This window comes from Opisthorchis viverrini (assembly GCF_000715545.1).
Source record: "Opisthorchis viverrini unplaced genomic scaffold opera_v5_53, whole genome shotgun sequence".
Taxonomy (NCBI): Eukaryota; Metazoa; Platyhelminthes; class Trematoda; order Opisthorchiida; family Opisthorchiidae; genus Opisthorchis; species Opisthorchis viverrini.
In genome coordinates, this window is record NW_008751710.1 from 1605434 (window position 1) to 1623296 (window position 17863).

General features: G+C 46.8%; 1 protein-coding gene across 1 annotated transcript in view; it reads left to right on the top strand.

Moving 5' to 3' along the window:
- The window catches only part of T265_03695 (hypothetical protein), a gene marked incomplete at both ends in the record, with an annotated part of 34512 nt that overhangs the window by 5981 nt on the left and 10668 nt on the right, over positions 1 to 17863 (top strand). The window contains 11 exons of the mRNA XM_009168237.1: positions 2076 to 2309; positions 2400 to 2733; positions 2855 to 2996; positions 3962 to 4509; positions 4743 to 5350; positions 5439 to 5834; positions 10745 to 11038; positions 11221 to 11435; positions 12898 to 13417; positions 13824 to 14151; positions 15277 to 15485. Of these exons, the coding sequence (XP_009166501.1) occupies positions 2148 to 2309; positions 2400 to 2733; positions 2855 to 2996; positions 3962 to 4509; positions 4743 to 5350; positions 5439 to 5834; positions 10745 to 11038; positions 11221 to 11435; positions 12898 to 13417; positions 13824 to 14151; positions 15277 to 15485 (3756 nt within the window). The remainder of the gene's footprint in view (positions 1 to 2075; positions 2310 to 2399; positions 2734 to 2854; positions 2997 to 3961; positions 4510 to 4742; positions 5351 to 5438; positions 5835 to 10744; positions 11039 to 11220; positions 11436 to 12897; positions 13418 to 13823; positions 14152 to 15276; positions 15486 to 17863) is intronic.

The following is a 17863-nucleotide window of genomic DNA, read 5'->3' on the forward strand; positions in this document are numbered from 1 at the left end:
CTACGTGCATCAACTGCGAATCGACTGCCCAAATGTGATTCCAAGGAGCTCAGACTACCGAATTGGTCATTCATATCGCCCACAAGGATCACAATGTCAGTGCTTTTTGCTTGACTAATAAGCCTGGATAATTTTCGATGGAAATATCCTTCTCAGAATCATAACTGCAGTCCGTTGGGATATAAGCCGGCATTACAAACAGGCATCTTTTTTCTCCAAAGTACAGCGCAAAGACGACTGTTCACTGGGATCCAATCTGGAAAGCACGCTCAGCACTGGAGGCTGAACGTACATTCCACGAATCATCGCTTCTGGATCACCGGGCACATCGAGGGAGAAATGTTGAAGAACTAACTTCGTCCGTGGCGTTTTGATATGCACAGCCAAGCTTGGGTCTTGTATGCGTCTTTGGGAAGTACAGCATTCATCAATTTTAAGGGAGAATAACGTTTCAGCGAGCATTGCCTGCTTGCCAATTCAGCATAGGGTACGTACATTAAAAACTCCTATGTAGAATCTCGCGGGTTTAGCAGGGCGTTATTTTATTTCTTGTTACTAGGTAGCCGGTTGCATAAGCCCATCAGTTAGGTGTCAAACGGCAGACAGTCAAACGACGCAGCACAGTTTTCCTGTGTGGCGAGAAGGGGTTGGGGAGGGACATCGGGGGACAAAGAACTGTGAGGGCAAATGATACTCCCCGGTTTCTTAGGCCAAGGAAGGGAATTGGGTGCCATACCTTGGGCCTTTGATTCAAAAGTCTGATCTGTGAGGCAGCGGGCAGTATGGCTTTCTCTGGGTACCCATCCCGGAGCCGCTGACCCAATAATCCGGCCTGCTTAGCTGAAGGGGGTTGGCTTATCCGAGCGTTCAAGAAGTAAGGCATTATGGTCTGGCTGAGCGCAGCAGATATTGAATGATGCACCGGAAGTCACGGTCAACCGTTGGGTGACCGGAGTGTGCGGTTATTGGGACCGACCTTTTCTAACCTGTCCTTCGAGGTAAGATAGAATCGGTGCTTCAATAAATATGAATATGGTGGTCGCCTGGGGGAAACACTACTGCCTTCACACTCCTATCGCAGAGGACAGTATGAATTGACTCTCAGACCGACTCGTAGCACGTTTGCTTGTAGTACGAAGTCTTGCTCCTCTCGGTCTGAGTGCTCTTCTTTTGCCTTCCTGTCATGAGTGCACCAGTCAGTGTAGCCCGCAGGATCATTGTAGCAGTCAGTAGAGTGAGTGCATCGTTGATCAGAATTAGGAGACATGCTACGTGGAAATAAGAGGAACTCACATAGTTACTGTAACATTTTCGTGGCAAATCGACTGAGAACAGCCGAGATGAGAAGTTTACCTATTCACTTTTGTTGATAGAGATAACCTTTTCAGTAAACTTCGGTTGGCCGAATTTTGTTTTGGTCTATAGGCATCCATTACTTTCGGATTGCATATGGTGGTTGGGGGAAACACTACTGCCTTCACACTCCTATCGCAGAGGACAGTATGAATTGACTCTCAGACCGACTCGTAGCACGTTTGCTTGTAGTACGAAGTCTTGCTCCTCTCGGTCTGAGTGCTCTTCTTTTGCCTTCCTGTCATGAGTGCACCAGTCAGTGTAGCCCGCAGGATCATTGTAGCAGTCAGTAGAGTGAGTGCATCGTTGATCAGAATTAGGAGACATGCTACGTGGAAATAAGAGGAACTCACATAGTTACTGTAACATTTTCGTGGCAAATCGACTGAGAACAGCCGAGATGAGAAGTTTACCTATTCACTTTTGTTGATAGAGATAACCTTTTCAGTAAACTTCGGTTGGCCGAATTTTGTTTTGGTCTATAGGCATCCATTACTTTCGGATTGCACACGATCCAGTCTCCGGCTTGGTCGTATATATATCAGACATCGTTTTATAAATATCCTGTTTTTATTTACGGTGAACTCTATATACCTGAATCCTTCTGGTGCATACACACTTTATCAGCCCAATCTTGGAGGCATTTCTAGCTATAGTTCATACGCTTGTTTTCGACGTGTTGCCGCTTCGATCCAATCAGTTGAGTCGGTGTTTTGTTACAGCGGTCACCTGATAGATGCACTCACCGGAGTCTCGGCAACGCGTGCGATAAAGCCCCTGCAACGACCAGTGACATGTCACCAACAGTTCTACAGGCAACACCTGAGTTGACTATCACTCTCCACGCTTCCGCAACGGAGTCTATGGCGCCTGTTGCTGAGTCTAAGGAGCAGCAGTCTCCTGAACAAAGTGTTTTGGATTCCGTGAACAAAGATGCGGTAATCGAACAAACAAAGGTGAGTGACAGTCCCGATTGACGTTGTTCCCGTCACATGTGATATATTACAAACACCTTGCGCTAATACACTTTATTTTTATTTTGTCAGGAACTGACCAGTTGTATAGATTCTGCGGCTGTTACTCCTGAAACTGCTGAAGTCGGTCGGAAACCTGTTGTGTTGGCGTCACTGGATAATCTGAGGGTTGTCGAAGGGTGCCCTTCACAATCTGAAGCTGCAGTAAATCCACTGGCTCCTTCTAATGATGACTTGTCCACCGCCGATCACCCAGAAACATGTGATCAGGTCAGATTTCCTAACTTACCGGAGACGGCCGAACATGATGAAGATGACGATTTTGATCTCGAAGACAGGCCATTAACGGTAGATGTTTCTCTTGCACCGGACATAACTCCTGAAGAAACGATCATACCTGCCACAGGTGAGGCAGCTACAAAAGTGGTGTTCATGTTGTTACGCCCAAAAATGGACTGTTATCCTTTAATGCCTTATGACTGTTCAATTTCTGTAGATCCTTAATAAGTCCTCTTTGAATTTTTTAGAGCGCGAAACGCAGAATGTAGTCACTGCGGAACCTGTCTGTACGACGTCCGTGTCTGGTCTGACCTCGTTATCGTCTGCTCACCCGGTACCGAACCAACCCACCGAGGATATAGTAGCATCGACTAACGGCCAATCTGATGAGTGAGTGTCACGTAGCTGTAATCATTCATTGTTCCCGAGCCTTTTTAGCTCCTGTGGCACCGACCAGATGCCATAAGTAATCCACATGCGCAATTTCGTATCTCGCTCCACAAGTGGTGGGATGCTTGAAGTCTGGTTCTCGAGTTGGAACAACCTGTCCAGACGAGCATCCTCCCTACCGATTTGTCGCATCTACTAGTGTCTGCTAGGACGTGGACGCTAACTGCTGTTTCTCGGGGGTGCAGTGCTGCAGGTCCTTTTACCCTCATCAAAAACAAGTAAATGTTTTTGTGCCCAGGAGTACCCAAGTGCAAATGACATCCTGGGAAGTACACGATAATGTTTTCTTTAGTGTGAATTCGCCTTACAAATAGATCAACACCTTTCATGCGTTGAACGCTACTTTCACCTTAGCGTTCTGTTTCCGAGGGCCCCAGTGTAGTTGACCACTGATGTGCCGAACCATTCCACCCCGAATACTATTCATCCTGACTTTTGATAGTTGTGAGACTGCAACAGTATTTGTACAGAATATCAGAATTGTGTTTACTGGACAAGCTGAGTATGTCCACTCACTGTCCTATCTACTTGTTTCTGCAATCCTTTGACGATCTTCTATGTTGTATTGACTCTATATAGTCAGTGATCCCCATTGGAGCTCTTTCCTAGCCCGAGATCACTCCTGTACGGAGATCACACTGGTGTCTTATCGATTGCAGTTTAATGTGAAATTTCTCTTCGAACTAGCTCTCCTCAGAATGACCCTCTTAATGGGATCACTGTGCCAACTAGTTTTCTGTTAGGTGTGCCACTAAGCTATCTGTGCAGCCGTCCGATGACGCTCTTATTCGTGGTCCGTGGAGACCGACTATAGTCTAGTCGATCCAGCTTAAATCTATCTCCATTGTTTGGTGTTTATCGTCTATCCTTTTTCTCATTCGTTTTGCACACCTTCATCTTACCAGTTGTCAACCGGACCCCGGAAGCACGATTGCGGAAGTATCAACTCCACTTCCTTCCCCTTCAAATCGTAATCATCTCGTTGCGTCTGAAGTGTTACTGCCGGAAACACCACCGAACTCTACAATCACCAATACTATCACGGTCGGTAGCCCGCCGCAGCAGAACGGTGTTGATCTTTCGTATCCCACCGTCTCTCTCACAAATAAGGCTGAGACCTCAGTTGTTTTTGTGACGTGCCTACAACCATTTACCACACCAATCACTAGCGTTTTGGATATTCGACCTAAACCAACCACTCCTCAACCAACCATGCTTCCAGTCGCGTCCTCTGCGACTCCGGCTGTGGCCAGTTCTTCGACAGCTCTCCTAACGTCCCAACCGAACACTGCACAGATGATGTCTTTTGCAACTGGAACAGGTGTCTCGAGTTCAGGTGTTCCTCTTAATAGTCTCCCTGTAACAGCGACTGCACTTCCTCTTCCCGGATCTGGAGTCGGTTCTGGGAGTACTCTTCAGTTTCTCAATATGACCCCGGTGCCTCAGTTTCTGGGTGAGTTTTGACTAGCACATAGTTGTGTGTATTCTGCTTGGTCGATGCCTTGTGCACATGCCTCCATTGCTTGCATTCTTTTTCTGAAACTGTGGGGCTATCTTTTGTTTATTGGTGGCACGCTAGGTGTTAGGAGCCTACTAGAAACTGCTCTATTGTCGCAGTATAGCATTTAATCTCTGTTGTTCCTCGGTAGTTAATCTAGGCCTATTCTATTATCCAATTCCTCGCAGGGGCCCCAGGGATTGTCTTGCACTCTGCTGGTGCTCCAACTTTCCAATCCGCTGCAACGCCTCTGTTACCGGGCCTATCTACACCTGGTTTGGGAGCTGGAACTGCCTTAAACTTTCTACAGCCAGGTAACCAACCATTTACCACTATGCTGCAGCCGCCCATGGGGACTGGAGGAGATTTTCTTTTCGATGCGTCACTTGGATTGTCTCATCAGATTGTCCCCACCAGCTCGATTGCTCTTTTCAGTCCAGTGAGCTGCTGTTCATCGATGGTGGAATCATACGCACCCACTCATCTTTCTCCATTCTATCCTACACTGGTTCAGCCACCGCACAATCCATCGCTGTTACCCACTTCAACGTCTGTGTTTATCCCACCAAACTATAGACCTCCGTCAACCGTAGTGACGAATCTGGTCAATGCAACTACCTCCCAAATGGCCACTTCTATGAGTGGAAGTGCTGGATCGAATATTTTTCCCGCCCCAACATTATCCCTCGCTGGTAATCCGTCGGTTGGGTCTAATAGTCTGTTTCTCCAAACCGCACCGGCGCCTCTCATATCGCCACCATTTGGTCCCGGCACAACACCGCTATTTCAATGTCCGGTAGGTTATCTTTGGTGATGCTAGACTCACTTTGAGTACTGCTTCCTTTGATCGTTGAAAATGATGGTCTTTTTTTCCTCTCCCACAGTTTTCTTCATACTCAATCCCGTTACAAGGATCCGCAGAAGCTTGTCTCCCGAGCACAGTTGCAGCAAGTTTGACCACAAAAACCACATCAATCTATCGTATTGATGATCTAAACATTGCGCCACCCTCAGGGGTCTCTGTGCTTCCTCCTTTATGGACTGCTCCATCGACGCTTCCGACTTTATGTCCCACCCCTCAGCCTGCCCCTACAGCACCCTCCGTGCCGATCGCATCATCTTCATCTGGCGTTGTGAATATTGCCCCCTTACTGCCTCAACCACCGACTTTACAGCCGTGCCCTGCGGTTTCCAAACAGTTGAGGAGATTTCAAACACCCAACCTCTCGGGACGTAGCGCTCAACCAACCATGCGGGCCGGCGGAGCTGCTACCAGCGTAGTGAGTTGTATACTTGAAGCCTTATCCTGTTCTGGTTTACTACTAAAGAGAAGCATTCCTAGTAAGGGCATCACGATGAAAAAGACAGTGGTGTTCGCTGAGGGCGATGTGTTCTCTGATCTGTCTACCCTAGAGGGAGGGGATGTACGTCAATTTTCAAGTACTCCTTTGGATCTTGGAGGTGTTGTGCGTTATCAGACAGAGACCCCCGACTCGTTCTGAAATAATGCGGTTCTCCTATTGTTGACTGCTTGTATATCGTCTCGGTTCTTTGTTTCCCTCATTGTAGCGAGAGTGATCTCAGTAAGTTAGGGTGTATACTGCCACGTGTGTTGCTCCTGGTAACTAATTATGAAGGGTCTCTCAACAGAATACACAAATGTCTGCTTCCTTATAGGTAGTGTCTATTCCGTGCTGCATCGACTAATCGATTTACTCCAGAAGGACCGGAGACGAGCAGTCACACTCCAAGTGTAAGCAATGAATAACGGTCGATCATATCACATAGTAGTCCTATTGTGTAAAGAGATGACAGGATTCCCCGTAATTCACAGAACTGGAAAAAAAACATGTTTTTCTATTCTCTCATTGTATTAGCCATATTCACGAATTACGAATATCCGCCATCCCATCTTTCTTCATGACTACCACGTACAAAAACAAATAGCTCAGCTGTAACATCCTTCCGGTGCCTAGCTGCCATGCTACCCGAATGAAGCGCGAGGGCTGTGATACTGCCAGATTGCCCAAGCCTAGACAGGGAAGTTGAGAGGCAGAGGTCGCGTTCCTTTTTTCGGGGGGGGGCGTAAAAAGGACCAATTCGGGAACTAGAATGCGCTTGCTGCTTGATTCTGGAGGATTTGCTTTCCTGGAGAAAAAAGGATGCAATCGGAAAGCATTTAGTTCCATGAAAACCATCTTGATGTGGAGATATTACTTCCGATTTTTTTCGAAATAAACAATTCAGCGGAGCCACGGATTGAGTCATCCGGTTGTCGTAACACAGGTTGACTAAGTGATGTAGACTGCGTTCAGCCGCGCGCTGACCGTCGCTTCTTCTGGACGAATCGCTTAGTTTTACCAATAAACAAAATGAAGTCAATGTTTCGGATGAAGTCGATCCAATATTGACGGAACTGTCGGGCGCTCCTGCAGTAGTTATATTTTATTCCTGTCATCGGGCGACTCGCTCATGGTTCAGTCCGCTGTGACTCCGACGAATCTCACTGTCTTTCGATCATCCAATCCGCACATTGCATTTGCGGACGAATGTATGTGCGTATATGCTTCTGTTGTTTGTGCGGGGGCGACAGACAAATACAGGCCAGGAGTTCAATCCTTCTTTTTATCGGATGGAGCACCATACCGCTGAAACCGAACCATGTGATGCAGACGACACTGTGCATCCAATTACCCGGGAGATATGACACAGCCTTTTGAGCTGGAACAAGGTGGATAGTGATTTAACTGGAGCTGTGTTCCGTCAGGCACAGCTGATAAAACCGACCCACAGCCAACTGAACGACCGATCGCGTTCGGTGTCAGAGCAGAAACGTTCGCTTGGAACTGTAGGCGTTCGTAAGCAGCATGGGTCAACCGGCCTTGTCACTTTCATTTCCGAAGAAGAGTCTTGATAATACTATAACGCATAAAACTCCGAATCCCTTTGACTTCAAATTGTGATTGACAGTCGTCGTTAGGAACAGCCAATACCCGAATTTGACAAATTATTGATTTCTTTCACTGAATTACTGGATAACTAGTGTACCTTACTGAATGAGGGAAAATGTCAGAAATATGCGGGCAGGTTTTTGGTAGGTCCATAACGTCACCAAAAAAGGAGAATGTGAAGTCTCGACTTAATTGCCGTGATCCTTCGGGGTAGCGTATGTTAAAACGGCAACCACGCGTCGACCGCATAGTGACTTTCACTCCGAGATTCTGGAAGCGTTCGTACATCCCAACAGCCAATGAAACGTCGTTTCCTCTGTTCTCATACTGCACCTAAGTCGTTTACAAGGTAATGTGCAGTCCGTAAAACAGCAGGAAAGAACGATGGAAATGGTTCAGCCGTGCCGTCTTCGGAACTTGTGGAAGTTCCCGCTGCTGTTGGTGTGGAATCAGAACTTGCTTGCTGCCCCGGAAGGTGCAAACAATGAGAATCTTCAACCGGCTCACAGTACCTGACGTTCGGTTTTGCCCTCGGAAAAGGAGTGGATTGGACTTTGGTTCGGTTTAGCTGGTTTCCCGGGAGGATTTCAGCGGGACGTGGCTTCACGCATTCCCATCACTGGTTATACTGAAGCATTTAGAGGCACAACGGGCTCAGAACTGTGCGAAAGGTTAAACACAACATATCAACCTCTTGCATTGTTATCTTTCAAGAGTTTACTGCTTTGTGTAATTCTCTTTCGATAAGCCTCATCTGAGGCAAGCCACCATGTCCGAACTAGTAAATTGCAAGCCAAGACAGTCAACCATGAGAGCTGCACCATAGCATTGAGGGGGGTTAGTAAAGAGCTCCTAAGCTCATACTCCTTCACTTGATCCCTTGAAATTTCTTTATAGGCCACCGCGCGCTGGAATCACCCATGTTGGTGTCCAGTCGCCGAACTGGGTTCATGCCTCAGATACTGCTTCCGCGCGCTGACCGTCGCTTCTTCTGGACGAATCGCTTAGTTTTACCAATAAACAAAATGAAGTCAATGTTTCGGATGAAGTCGATCCAATATTGACGGAACTGTCGGGCGCTCCTGCAGTAGTTATATTTTATTCCTGTCATCGGGCGACTCGCTCATGGTTCAGTCCGCTGTGACTCCGACGAATCTCACTGTCTTTCGATCATCCAATCCGCACATTGCATTTGCGGACGAATGTATGTGCGTATATGCTTCTGTTGTTTATGCGGGGGCGACAGACAAATACAGGCCAGGATTTCAATCCTTCTTTTTATCGGATGGAGCACCATACCGCTGAAACCGAACCATGTGATGCAGACGACACTGTGCATCCAATTACCCGGGAGATATGACACAGCCTTTTGAGCTGGAACAAGGAGGATAGTGATTTAACTGGAGCTGTGTTCCGTCAGGCACAGCTGATAAAACCGACCCACAGCCAACTGAACGACCGATCGCGTTCGGTGTCAGAGCAGAAACGTTCGCTTGGAACTGTAGGCGTTCGTAAGCAGCATGGGTCAACCGGCCTTGTCACTTTCATTTCCGAAGAAGAGTCTTGATAATACTATAACGCATAAAACTCCGAATCCCTTTGACTTCAAATTGTGATTGACAGTCGTCGTTAGGAACAGCCAATACCCGAATTTGACAAATTATTGATTTCTTTCACTGAATTACTGGATAACTAGTGTACCTTACTGAATGAGGGAAAATGTCAGAAATATGCGGGCAGGTTTTTGGTAGGTCCATAACGTCACCAAAAAAGGAGAATGTGAAGTCTCGACTTAATTGCCGTGATCCTTCGGGGTAGCGTATGTTAAAACGGCAACCACGCGTCGACCGCATAGTGACTTTCACTCCGAGATTCTGGAAGCGTTCGTACATCCCAACAGCCAATGAAACGTCGTTTCCTCTGTTCTCATACTGCACCTAAGTCGTTTACAAGGTAATGTGCAGTCCGTAAAACAGCAGGAAAGAACGATGGAAATGGTTCAGCCGTGCCGTCTTCGGAACTTGTGGAAGTTCCCGCTGCTGTTGGTGTGGAATCAGAACTTGCTGAGTGCCCCGGAAGGTGCAAACAATGAGAATCTTCAACCGGCTCACAGTACCTGACGTTCGGTTTTGCCCTCGGAAAAGGAGTGGATTGGACTTTGGTTCGGTTTAGCTGGTTTCCCGGGAGGATTTCAGCGGGACGTGGCTTCACGCATTCCCATCACTGGTTATACTGAAGCATTTAGAGGCACAACGGGCTCAGAACTGTGCGAAAGGTTAAACACAACATATCAACCTCTTGCATTGTTATCTTTCAAGAGTTTACTGCTTTGTGTAATTCTCTTTCGATAAGCCTCATCTGAGGCAAGCCACCATGTCCGAACTAGTAAATTGCAAGCCAAGACAGTCAACCATGAGAGCTGCACCATAGCATTGAGGGGGGTTAGTAAAGAGCTCCTAAGCTCATACTCCTTCACTTGATCCCTTGAAATTTCTTTATAGGCCACCGCGCGCTGGAATCACCCATGTTGGTGTCCAGTCGCCGAACTGGGTTCATGCCTCAGATACTGCTTCCGCATAACACACTTTCATGCACGAGTTTGTACTGGAAATCCGCCAGTAGCGAGTGGTTATCATTTTTGAACCCAGTTGATCAATGTTCCCGGACGAACCACTTGAGTTGCTTGATCGACTGACTTAACTAGGTGGTCACGTGTCAGTTGACACAGCTTTCCGGTGACTGCCCCGATAGCAAAGGGAATAGTAGGTGCAGGCCTTCATGTAACGTCCAAGTAGATGCTTAAGGACTCGAAATGTTTTACTTCGGAGCTCATATGAAATTGTTGGAGTGTCGAGAAAAGAGGGAAATTTCATGCTAAATGTTCCTTGAAAGGTACTCGTTACATCGTGTGTGAAACAACAGTTCATATGGATGATGGCGACGGCTAGTTACAAGATTTCTGTTTAACGAATCGAACTTAGACTGTCCGAACTCCCACTTTATCATTGATATGCGGTGGTTAAATATTATCCAACATAACCTACTTCCGTTTTTGTTGCTTCGGACTTGTCACCTGTGTTTTCTCCTCTGGAGCAACACGTTAGAACGCTCTGTTGATCGAATTGTTTTCACACGAGTCGCCGGAGATTCACTTTCCTAGCTTCCTGTGGTGTTTTTTTCGTGTTTTGGAAAATGAGGACTCTCCAGACATTACTGTTCCTTTTCCCTCCCCTGTTCAGACCAATGTTCTCCCCAAAACCACTTCTCTGTCGAGCACCAGTCGACCAGCAGGCAATGTGGGGATCGTAATGCCGAATTCGACGACAGTCCTGCCACCCATTCGTCGACGTCGTCCGCTTTTACATCCGGTGAAATCTAAACAACCGCCCGTTGGGTTGCAGCTCTCAGCTGGTCCCGGTTTACCTTCTGATGGGGAAAACCAGTCTACAACTGTTGGACTCGTTGGTCCTGCTAGTGGGACTCCGAATAGTACACCTACAGATACCGCTCGGATTCACCTGTCCACCGATATTGTACGTGGGTTATATCCGAAAGTCCATTTTGTCTTCATCCATTGATGGTGCTTACTGATAAAATGTTTTCCGCAATGATTACAGCGTCGTTCATTCATTTTGGTATTATAAGCGTGTACCATCCACCTCGAATTCTAGTAGTCCAATTAAATCTATGTTGGTTTTGATTGATATTCACCCAGAGCGCCTCCAGTCTGTTTACCAACTCTGGAGAGGCTATTCCCGCGGACCATTCGCCATCAAAGTGCTCATCTTCTGTCAGTCCCGTTTCGGTCCGTACGTCACCGGTTCTCTCGACCTCCGCTCGACACCATTCAGGGTCGGCGGCCCCGCCAAATGAATCAGCCCAATCACCGATTCAGGAAGAGCCGAATGCCACCTTCCTATCGCATCACAGGTTTGTTTATATCCTGATGTGTTTGTCGTTTTTCAAGCAACAGGCAGCTTGTGGTTTGTAATATTGTATTTCCCTATAGGTTCGGTATGTATGCTTCACGTTCAAACAGCTGGAAACGAAAATTTCTCCCTCCTTTTGGTGGGCGGCTAAGCGCACTTGTCACTGAAGCCTGAGTTCACATCCAAACAGTCGATTCAGTCGGAAATCGTCGGCCTTCCGTTACGTCGAAACATATCTTGTTTCCTCACCTTATCTGTATTGGTGAACTACTGATTGTTTACTCTGATATGGAAGCATATCTACGACCTAATGGTCGTCCGTTTTCTCGCCCCTGTGTTACATATCCTGTTTTTAGCATGTATTCTACGTAACTACAGTTCCAGCAGATCTGTATGACTTACATCTTGGTAAAAAAAAAGTGTAATACCCACCGGCGCACTTCATATTTTCGTGTACTTCGCGAACTTCAGCCGGAATCAGTTTTTGGTTCAAGCAAATTAGCTACCCAGCCCCCGTCAACATATCCTGATAGCACAGGCGTCCACTGGTGTATTAAACTGGTCGTATAGCTAACCATAGACCATCGACCGTCAGTGTTGAAGGTTTGAATGACACAGGAACATATCATGCTTTTAAAATGATTCCTCTGCTAACTTGTCTCCTGTTTGTTTTTGCAAAAATATCGCTGTCTGCCACCCTCCAACTTTTTAACATTCTGTTGGCAGGGCTAAAACCACATGGTCCAAGTATTTTCTAAATTAGGTTGATCCGGTTGCTGGGCAAATAACATCGTTCCAGTTAACCTTGATGACGGTCATTATATGGTGAAATTCCAAGATCGATGGAACAGTCGGTAGTTAGCTCAATGACTGACAGACAAGGCGTAGATCCCACCGAAGTCCCCTCCAAGACGCCGTTCCATCTAATGCTCATACTGAGTGATTCCCACACAAGAGCAAGAAATTGGTAGATCTTCCCTCTAGGTTGAGTTTCATTCATATGTGCAGGACCCTTGATTCTGAACGGCACCATCCTGTGCTACCGCACACTTTTGTGTCATTCCAGCTGCCGTTGACGCGCTGCGTTGTTTTTTCTCCAGCAAGCGGTCTGTTTTGTGAATTGTAGAAATATGGGAACTCATCGTTGTGATTTGGTGATGGAAATCTGATGCAATTATTTGGGAAGAGTAGGTGAATATGTTGCAGGAAAAGTGGCATTTTGAGGGTCGAAACCACCCGGCCGGAAGTAATTCATAGATGTTATTCGTGAACTGGGTTTAGTGCGTGCCTTTCCACAAAACTTTCACACTGGCTACTTTATTTGCTGTGGTTGTGCCACTCATGATTGCGACGTAAATGTTGTCATGGGCACCACAACTTCGGCTCTAGGCGAATGCTTCCCATGTCAATTAGGTGCGCAATCCACAACTAAACTCTACGACTTTCTACCTGTTACTAACTAGCCAAGCGAATGAATCTTTCGATCCATCGGGCTCTTCAAGGACCGCATCTTCACCATTGAAAACTTCGCTACCTTCTCCACAACAATCACCCATAGGAGCAACCCACCGTTCATCCAATTCAGTGATCTCTTCCTCCACGCGTTCCTCATCGGGCTGCAACTCATCGTCCACTTCACCGGCTAATCAGCGCAAAGGTCCTTCACCTGTAGCATCACCGAGCACTTCGTATCTTCCCAAAATGTCCATCGTAAATCACGAGAATGTGGAACTTCACTCTTCTCTAGAGCGTCTTGGTATGTCTTTTAAGTCGGCCACACATGGCATTTATCGGGGCGGCAGCACGACTCCTCTAGAGGCCACTGGACTGCTTCCTGTTCACCGAAAATCTTCCACAGCTTCTGCACAAGGTGGCTCGCAAAAGATGCCGCCTCCTTTGCTCCATCATGGCCCAGAGGGACTGCGGATCTGGATGCACGTCGTGGGTGGACACGTGATCTACGAGAGCAATAAACCGTTCCCGGTGAGGATGAGTTGCTCTTGTTTTATTTATTTTTGTTCCTAGAGTGGTATCGTAAATAGCCTTCGACACCCAAACACAATGTCCTCCGTATTCCTAATTTCCTGGAACGACTTTTGAGTACTTGAGAGCATGCTCAATGCACATGCGTGCATTAAAGCTGTTGCCATCAATGACTGACTTCACCTACGGATCGATCCAACGAAAAGTCCACTGATAGCCTGTATTCGCGTGTCAGTTATATCATCTATCGTCCCCAATATGTAGCCATCTACCCTTACCTCCCCAGATTATCAAAAAACAGAACTGTGACAGCCATAATGGCTGTACAACAAGTAGGCTGTTTTTTCCGCTAGAGAGAGGGAGAAACAGAAAAGTTCATTAATAATTTGCATCTTTCATTTTGCAGGTTAAAAACGGCATGTCAGTTGTCGAAGCAGCTCTTCTAAACGAATGTCTGAACGAAGAGAAAGAGGTTGTGCGTGATACAGTTTCCCCGCATAGAAGGACAAATGAGCCAAATATTCCAGTTCTCAACGGGCACGAGCCGATGCAACTAGAAAGCGAGTTAGAGGAACGGAAGTCATCGGTTTCATTGTCCGACAACAAGAGCGACATATCAAATAAGTGCCTCACCGGTTCTGTTGAGACCAATGGCAAACTACAACCAACAATTTTCGAGCGGTTGAGCAACGGACCATCGACCATGGTGGAAACGGAACCTCTGAAAACAAACGGTAGGTTTTGCTCCCTTGACTGCACTTGTTTATCCCGTATACTAGATTGACTGTGTACTATTTTTTTTCGAATTCTGCAGTGCCTAGAGGATGTTATCTGGTGTTCGCTGTATAAATATTCCTTATATTCCTGTATAAATATTCCTTTCTTCACAGCTACAGATGACAGGTTGTCAATATATCAAGCGCGCCAGTGTAATACGAGTAATACAGTTCACACGGCAACGCAAATTGCGAGCGGGCCAATAAGGTTGCGAGAAAGGTGTATACCCCTTAGCCGATCACGTGTATTCATGCATTCTTTGAAAACCGTATAAGCGCATTCAGATAAGGGGGAAGTATCCATTTAACTGCGCATTGACGATGTCTTTTCGACTGGGAACGAAACGTCTGCAGACTAATTAGCAAGGTTGGTGAACAATTCAACGGCCACGTGACCAACCACTAGTCCAGATGACGAGTTGTTGTTGTTCACTTTATATCTGACTTGTCCATATTATGCTAGTGGCCAACGAAACCACACCTCTGAGAGTTCTTTCTTCCCAAAGAGCAATGCTAATTACCTGTTAGTACAACAGACCAGTTTATTCCAGTTTTCACTCTCAGTACTTTTTGAATGGAAAACTTCACCGTAATTGACACCTTATGTCTTTATGCGCCTTGAGCTTCACACCATTGATTCACGCGGAATACACCACCCGACAGTATGTCTGTTACTGCAGACCTCGCACATTCATCGTCGTCAACAGCAGCAGTTAAAAACGAGCACCTGTTTTACGGTGATTTCGGATGCTGCCCCTCCACTGTCAACCCAGTTTTGTAACATTGAAGCCTAAATCTACCTTTTGTACACCCTTGTCACACCTCTTCGACGAAAATCGTGAGAACAACTTTGAGTAGTCGGTCCTTGTATTTCCAAAGATAGAGGAGAGGAAAACTCATCCGATTAGCATAGCTGACCGAGTTACTGGCCGTCGTAACCAATAGGGCTGTAGCGCGACACCGAAGGGGGTAATCGTTAGTGCTTATTCGCACTGTTTGCATTCACAGTCCCTTTCTGACAAACACTGTTAGCATTCCTCCTCACAGGACGTACTGTTGTACTGCCCTTGTCTGTTACTAAAGGTCCTGAATTCACCTCGAAACCCTCAAAGAGCACAGATGAAACGCTTGCCCTGTCACATGGAGTTCAGGTGACCTCAGATACCGGTTTTCCCATTCACACAGTTGGTGCTTCGGGTGATCAGATGTTTTCAAGAGGGATCAACTCGGTTTCAGCAATACGGGTGCCCACACCTGCGATGCCGTCCTCCGTCTCCACTGCTCCGTCTTTAGTAAGTAACCATCTTTTATTTGTCGGATTTGCGTACTCGAGTTTGTCTTATCGTCAGTTCTTTTGAACGAAGATTGTGGTAAAATGGAGTGCGTTTTCATCGAAGAAACCCGATCCACCATGTTTTCAGGTATCGTACTGCCCGTTCTACGGAATTCAAAGTTCAGAGTCTCCATGTAGAAACGAGCGAGCGAGCCGTTTTCTGTTCAAATGTTGCTGTCAACCTCGTGCCATTGTATGCCTACTAATCGCTGCGAACACCTCTCTGGCCTTTACTTCAATAATGCTGCTAATTTTGTACTCATTAGCCTGACGTGTTTGTCGTTCATCCACAAGCTTTCCGGTCAGAAATAGATTGCAAATGTACTTACTGATGAATGGGCTTACTTTGATTAGGTTTGACTCCCGTGATTGGAATAACTACTCCATCAGAACGGGACACTCTTCTGTTTCCCTCATTGCGTTCGGATGAATGAAAATGTTTCACCCATATCAAACAAGTGTGATCGATCAGATTGAGGCCAGCAAGGTGCGCACCATGTGGCGAGTTGAATACGCTGGAGCATGGTTTACACACTTGTATTTTCACGTCTTCAAGCTTATCATCTGCTTCACGTCACACTGTGAATCACTAACACGAAGTTGTGCGGAGGCGGTATTTTCTTAATATTACTCCTTTTGCTGACGCTACACTGCTGAAAACTCTTTGACCCGCTTTGTGGGTACCGCTGACGCTCCTAAAGCATGTGAACATTACTTATTTCACCGGCGGATCTCTAAGGTTTTTCACACCTACTGCACCGTTCGAACACAGATTCATGTGGCCTCCAACACTTAATGCAGTTTCTTGAAAATTCCGTGACCGCTGGATCGATGGAGACCGACCCGGACAGTGGTCACCATGTTTGCTCGATCTCAACTCGCCTGAGTTCTTTCCGTAGCAGGGCGTTAAAAATAAAGTGTATGTGACCAGCCCAACAAACTCGGTACAGATGACGAAACCGTACAGCGAGCTAAGAAATTTTGTGTGAAAGCGTGCTGGAGATGATAAAAGACATCGTTCAGCTGCAGCACCTATTCGGTGCCTAGCTGCCATGCCGTCAGAAGGAACCACGAGGGTTGGGATACTGCCAGGTCGTCCAAGCCTAGACGGGGAAGTCGAGAGGCAGAGGTCGGGTTCGAAGCACTAACTACTGAACAATCTCGCCCACCAAAACGGACGATAGGACGTTCCATGTAAAGCTACCGCATTTCGCGTTGATCTACAGATTTTTGGGGCTTCGTGAGAAAATCCGTTGATGATCAGTCGATTTGTTCCTACATATATATCCTACAGGATGTATAGGTGACACTACTATAGTTTCTCCCTCTAGTTGACGTACCATGGTCTCATGACTGTGAGTCGAATGGCTTGTACGTGCAATGCTGATATTTTTGTAATCCAGCGAGCAGGACAGGTCGTCGCTGATACTATGGAAGCGTTATCGTTTTCTAGACTCAATCTTACTCCTCATTCTTGCTTTTATTACAATCCTCCTGGACACCATTGAAAGTATTCACGACCTGTCCAACCGCTAGCGCTGACCGTCACATAGTTTCACATTTTCCGACGCCAACATTGTTAACTAATGGGATTCCAAGATCTCTAAAATCGGCTCAAGTTTTCTGCATGATACCTTTGTCAATATCAGAACGATGGTTTGTGGATGAAGGTATATATTGTTAATTTACCGTTGCTTTTTCCATCCTTGTACGTGGAAGAAGGTAGTGGTGGCGAATTGTGCTCGTACGGCTTCACGTCATGCAACACACTGCCTGGTAGCTAAGGTAGGTGTGGTGTGGGATGACTGATGAGTACAGTGTCAGGGTTCACACAAAGGTGAATTCGTTCATCGTCGTTCGGTTTTAACACTGCTTCGTCCCATCTGACCCAAGCTTTACACCCCATGCATCATCATCATTGTCAGCTGTAATAACCGCCTACTCGTTGTACAGTGGTTGTAGCTGCCGCAGTTTCGTTCACCGATGATTTGGGGGGAGGGGGAGGTAGCTGCGCATTGCAGGCGGGAGCTGATAAATTGGTGCATAAATCCAGCACTGTCAGTGGGCTGTTAAGTGGGGGGGGGTTGGGGTGGAAAAGGAGCTATGCAGTGAAGGCAATAGCTTTGATGCACGAGCGCCATTGAGGGCGCGACTGGGTCATATCTGACAATGTCTCCAGCCATTGATGTGGCTCGTCTCGGGGTCCCCATCCAGGAAGGCGGCAGCGACCAGCGCAGCTGAGTTTACTGGTAATGGCTTTCACACTTCGCTGCCAAGCCATTGTTTGACCGCCTCTGGCTCTCTTTTACCCTTCATGTGGCTGGGCGAAAAGAGCCC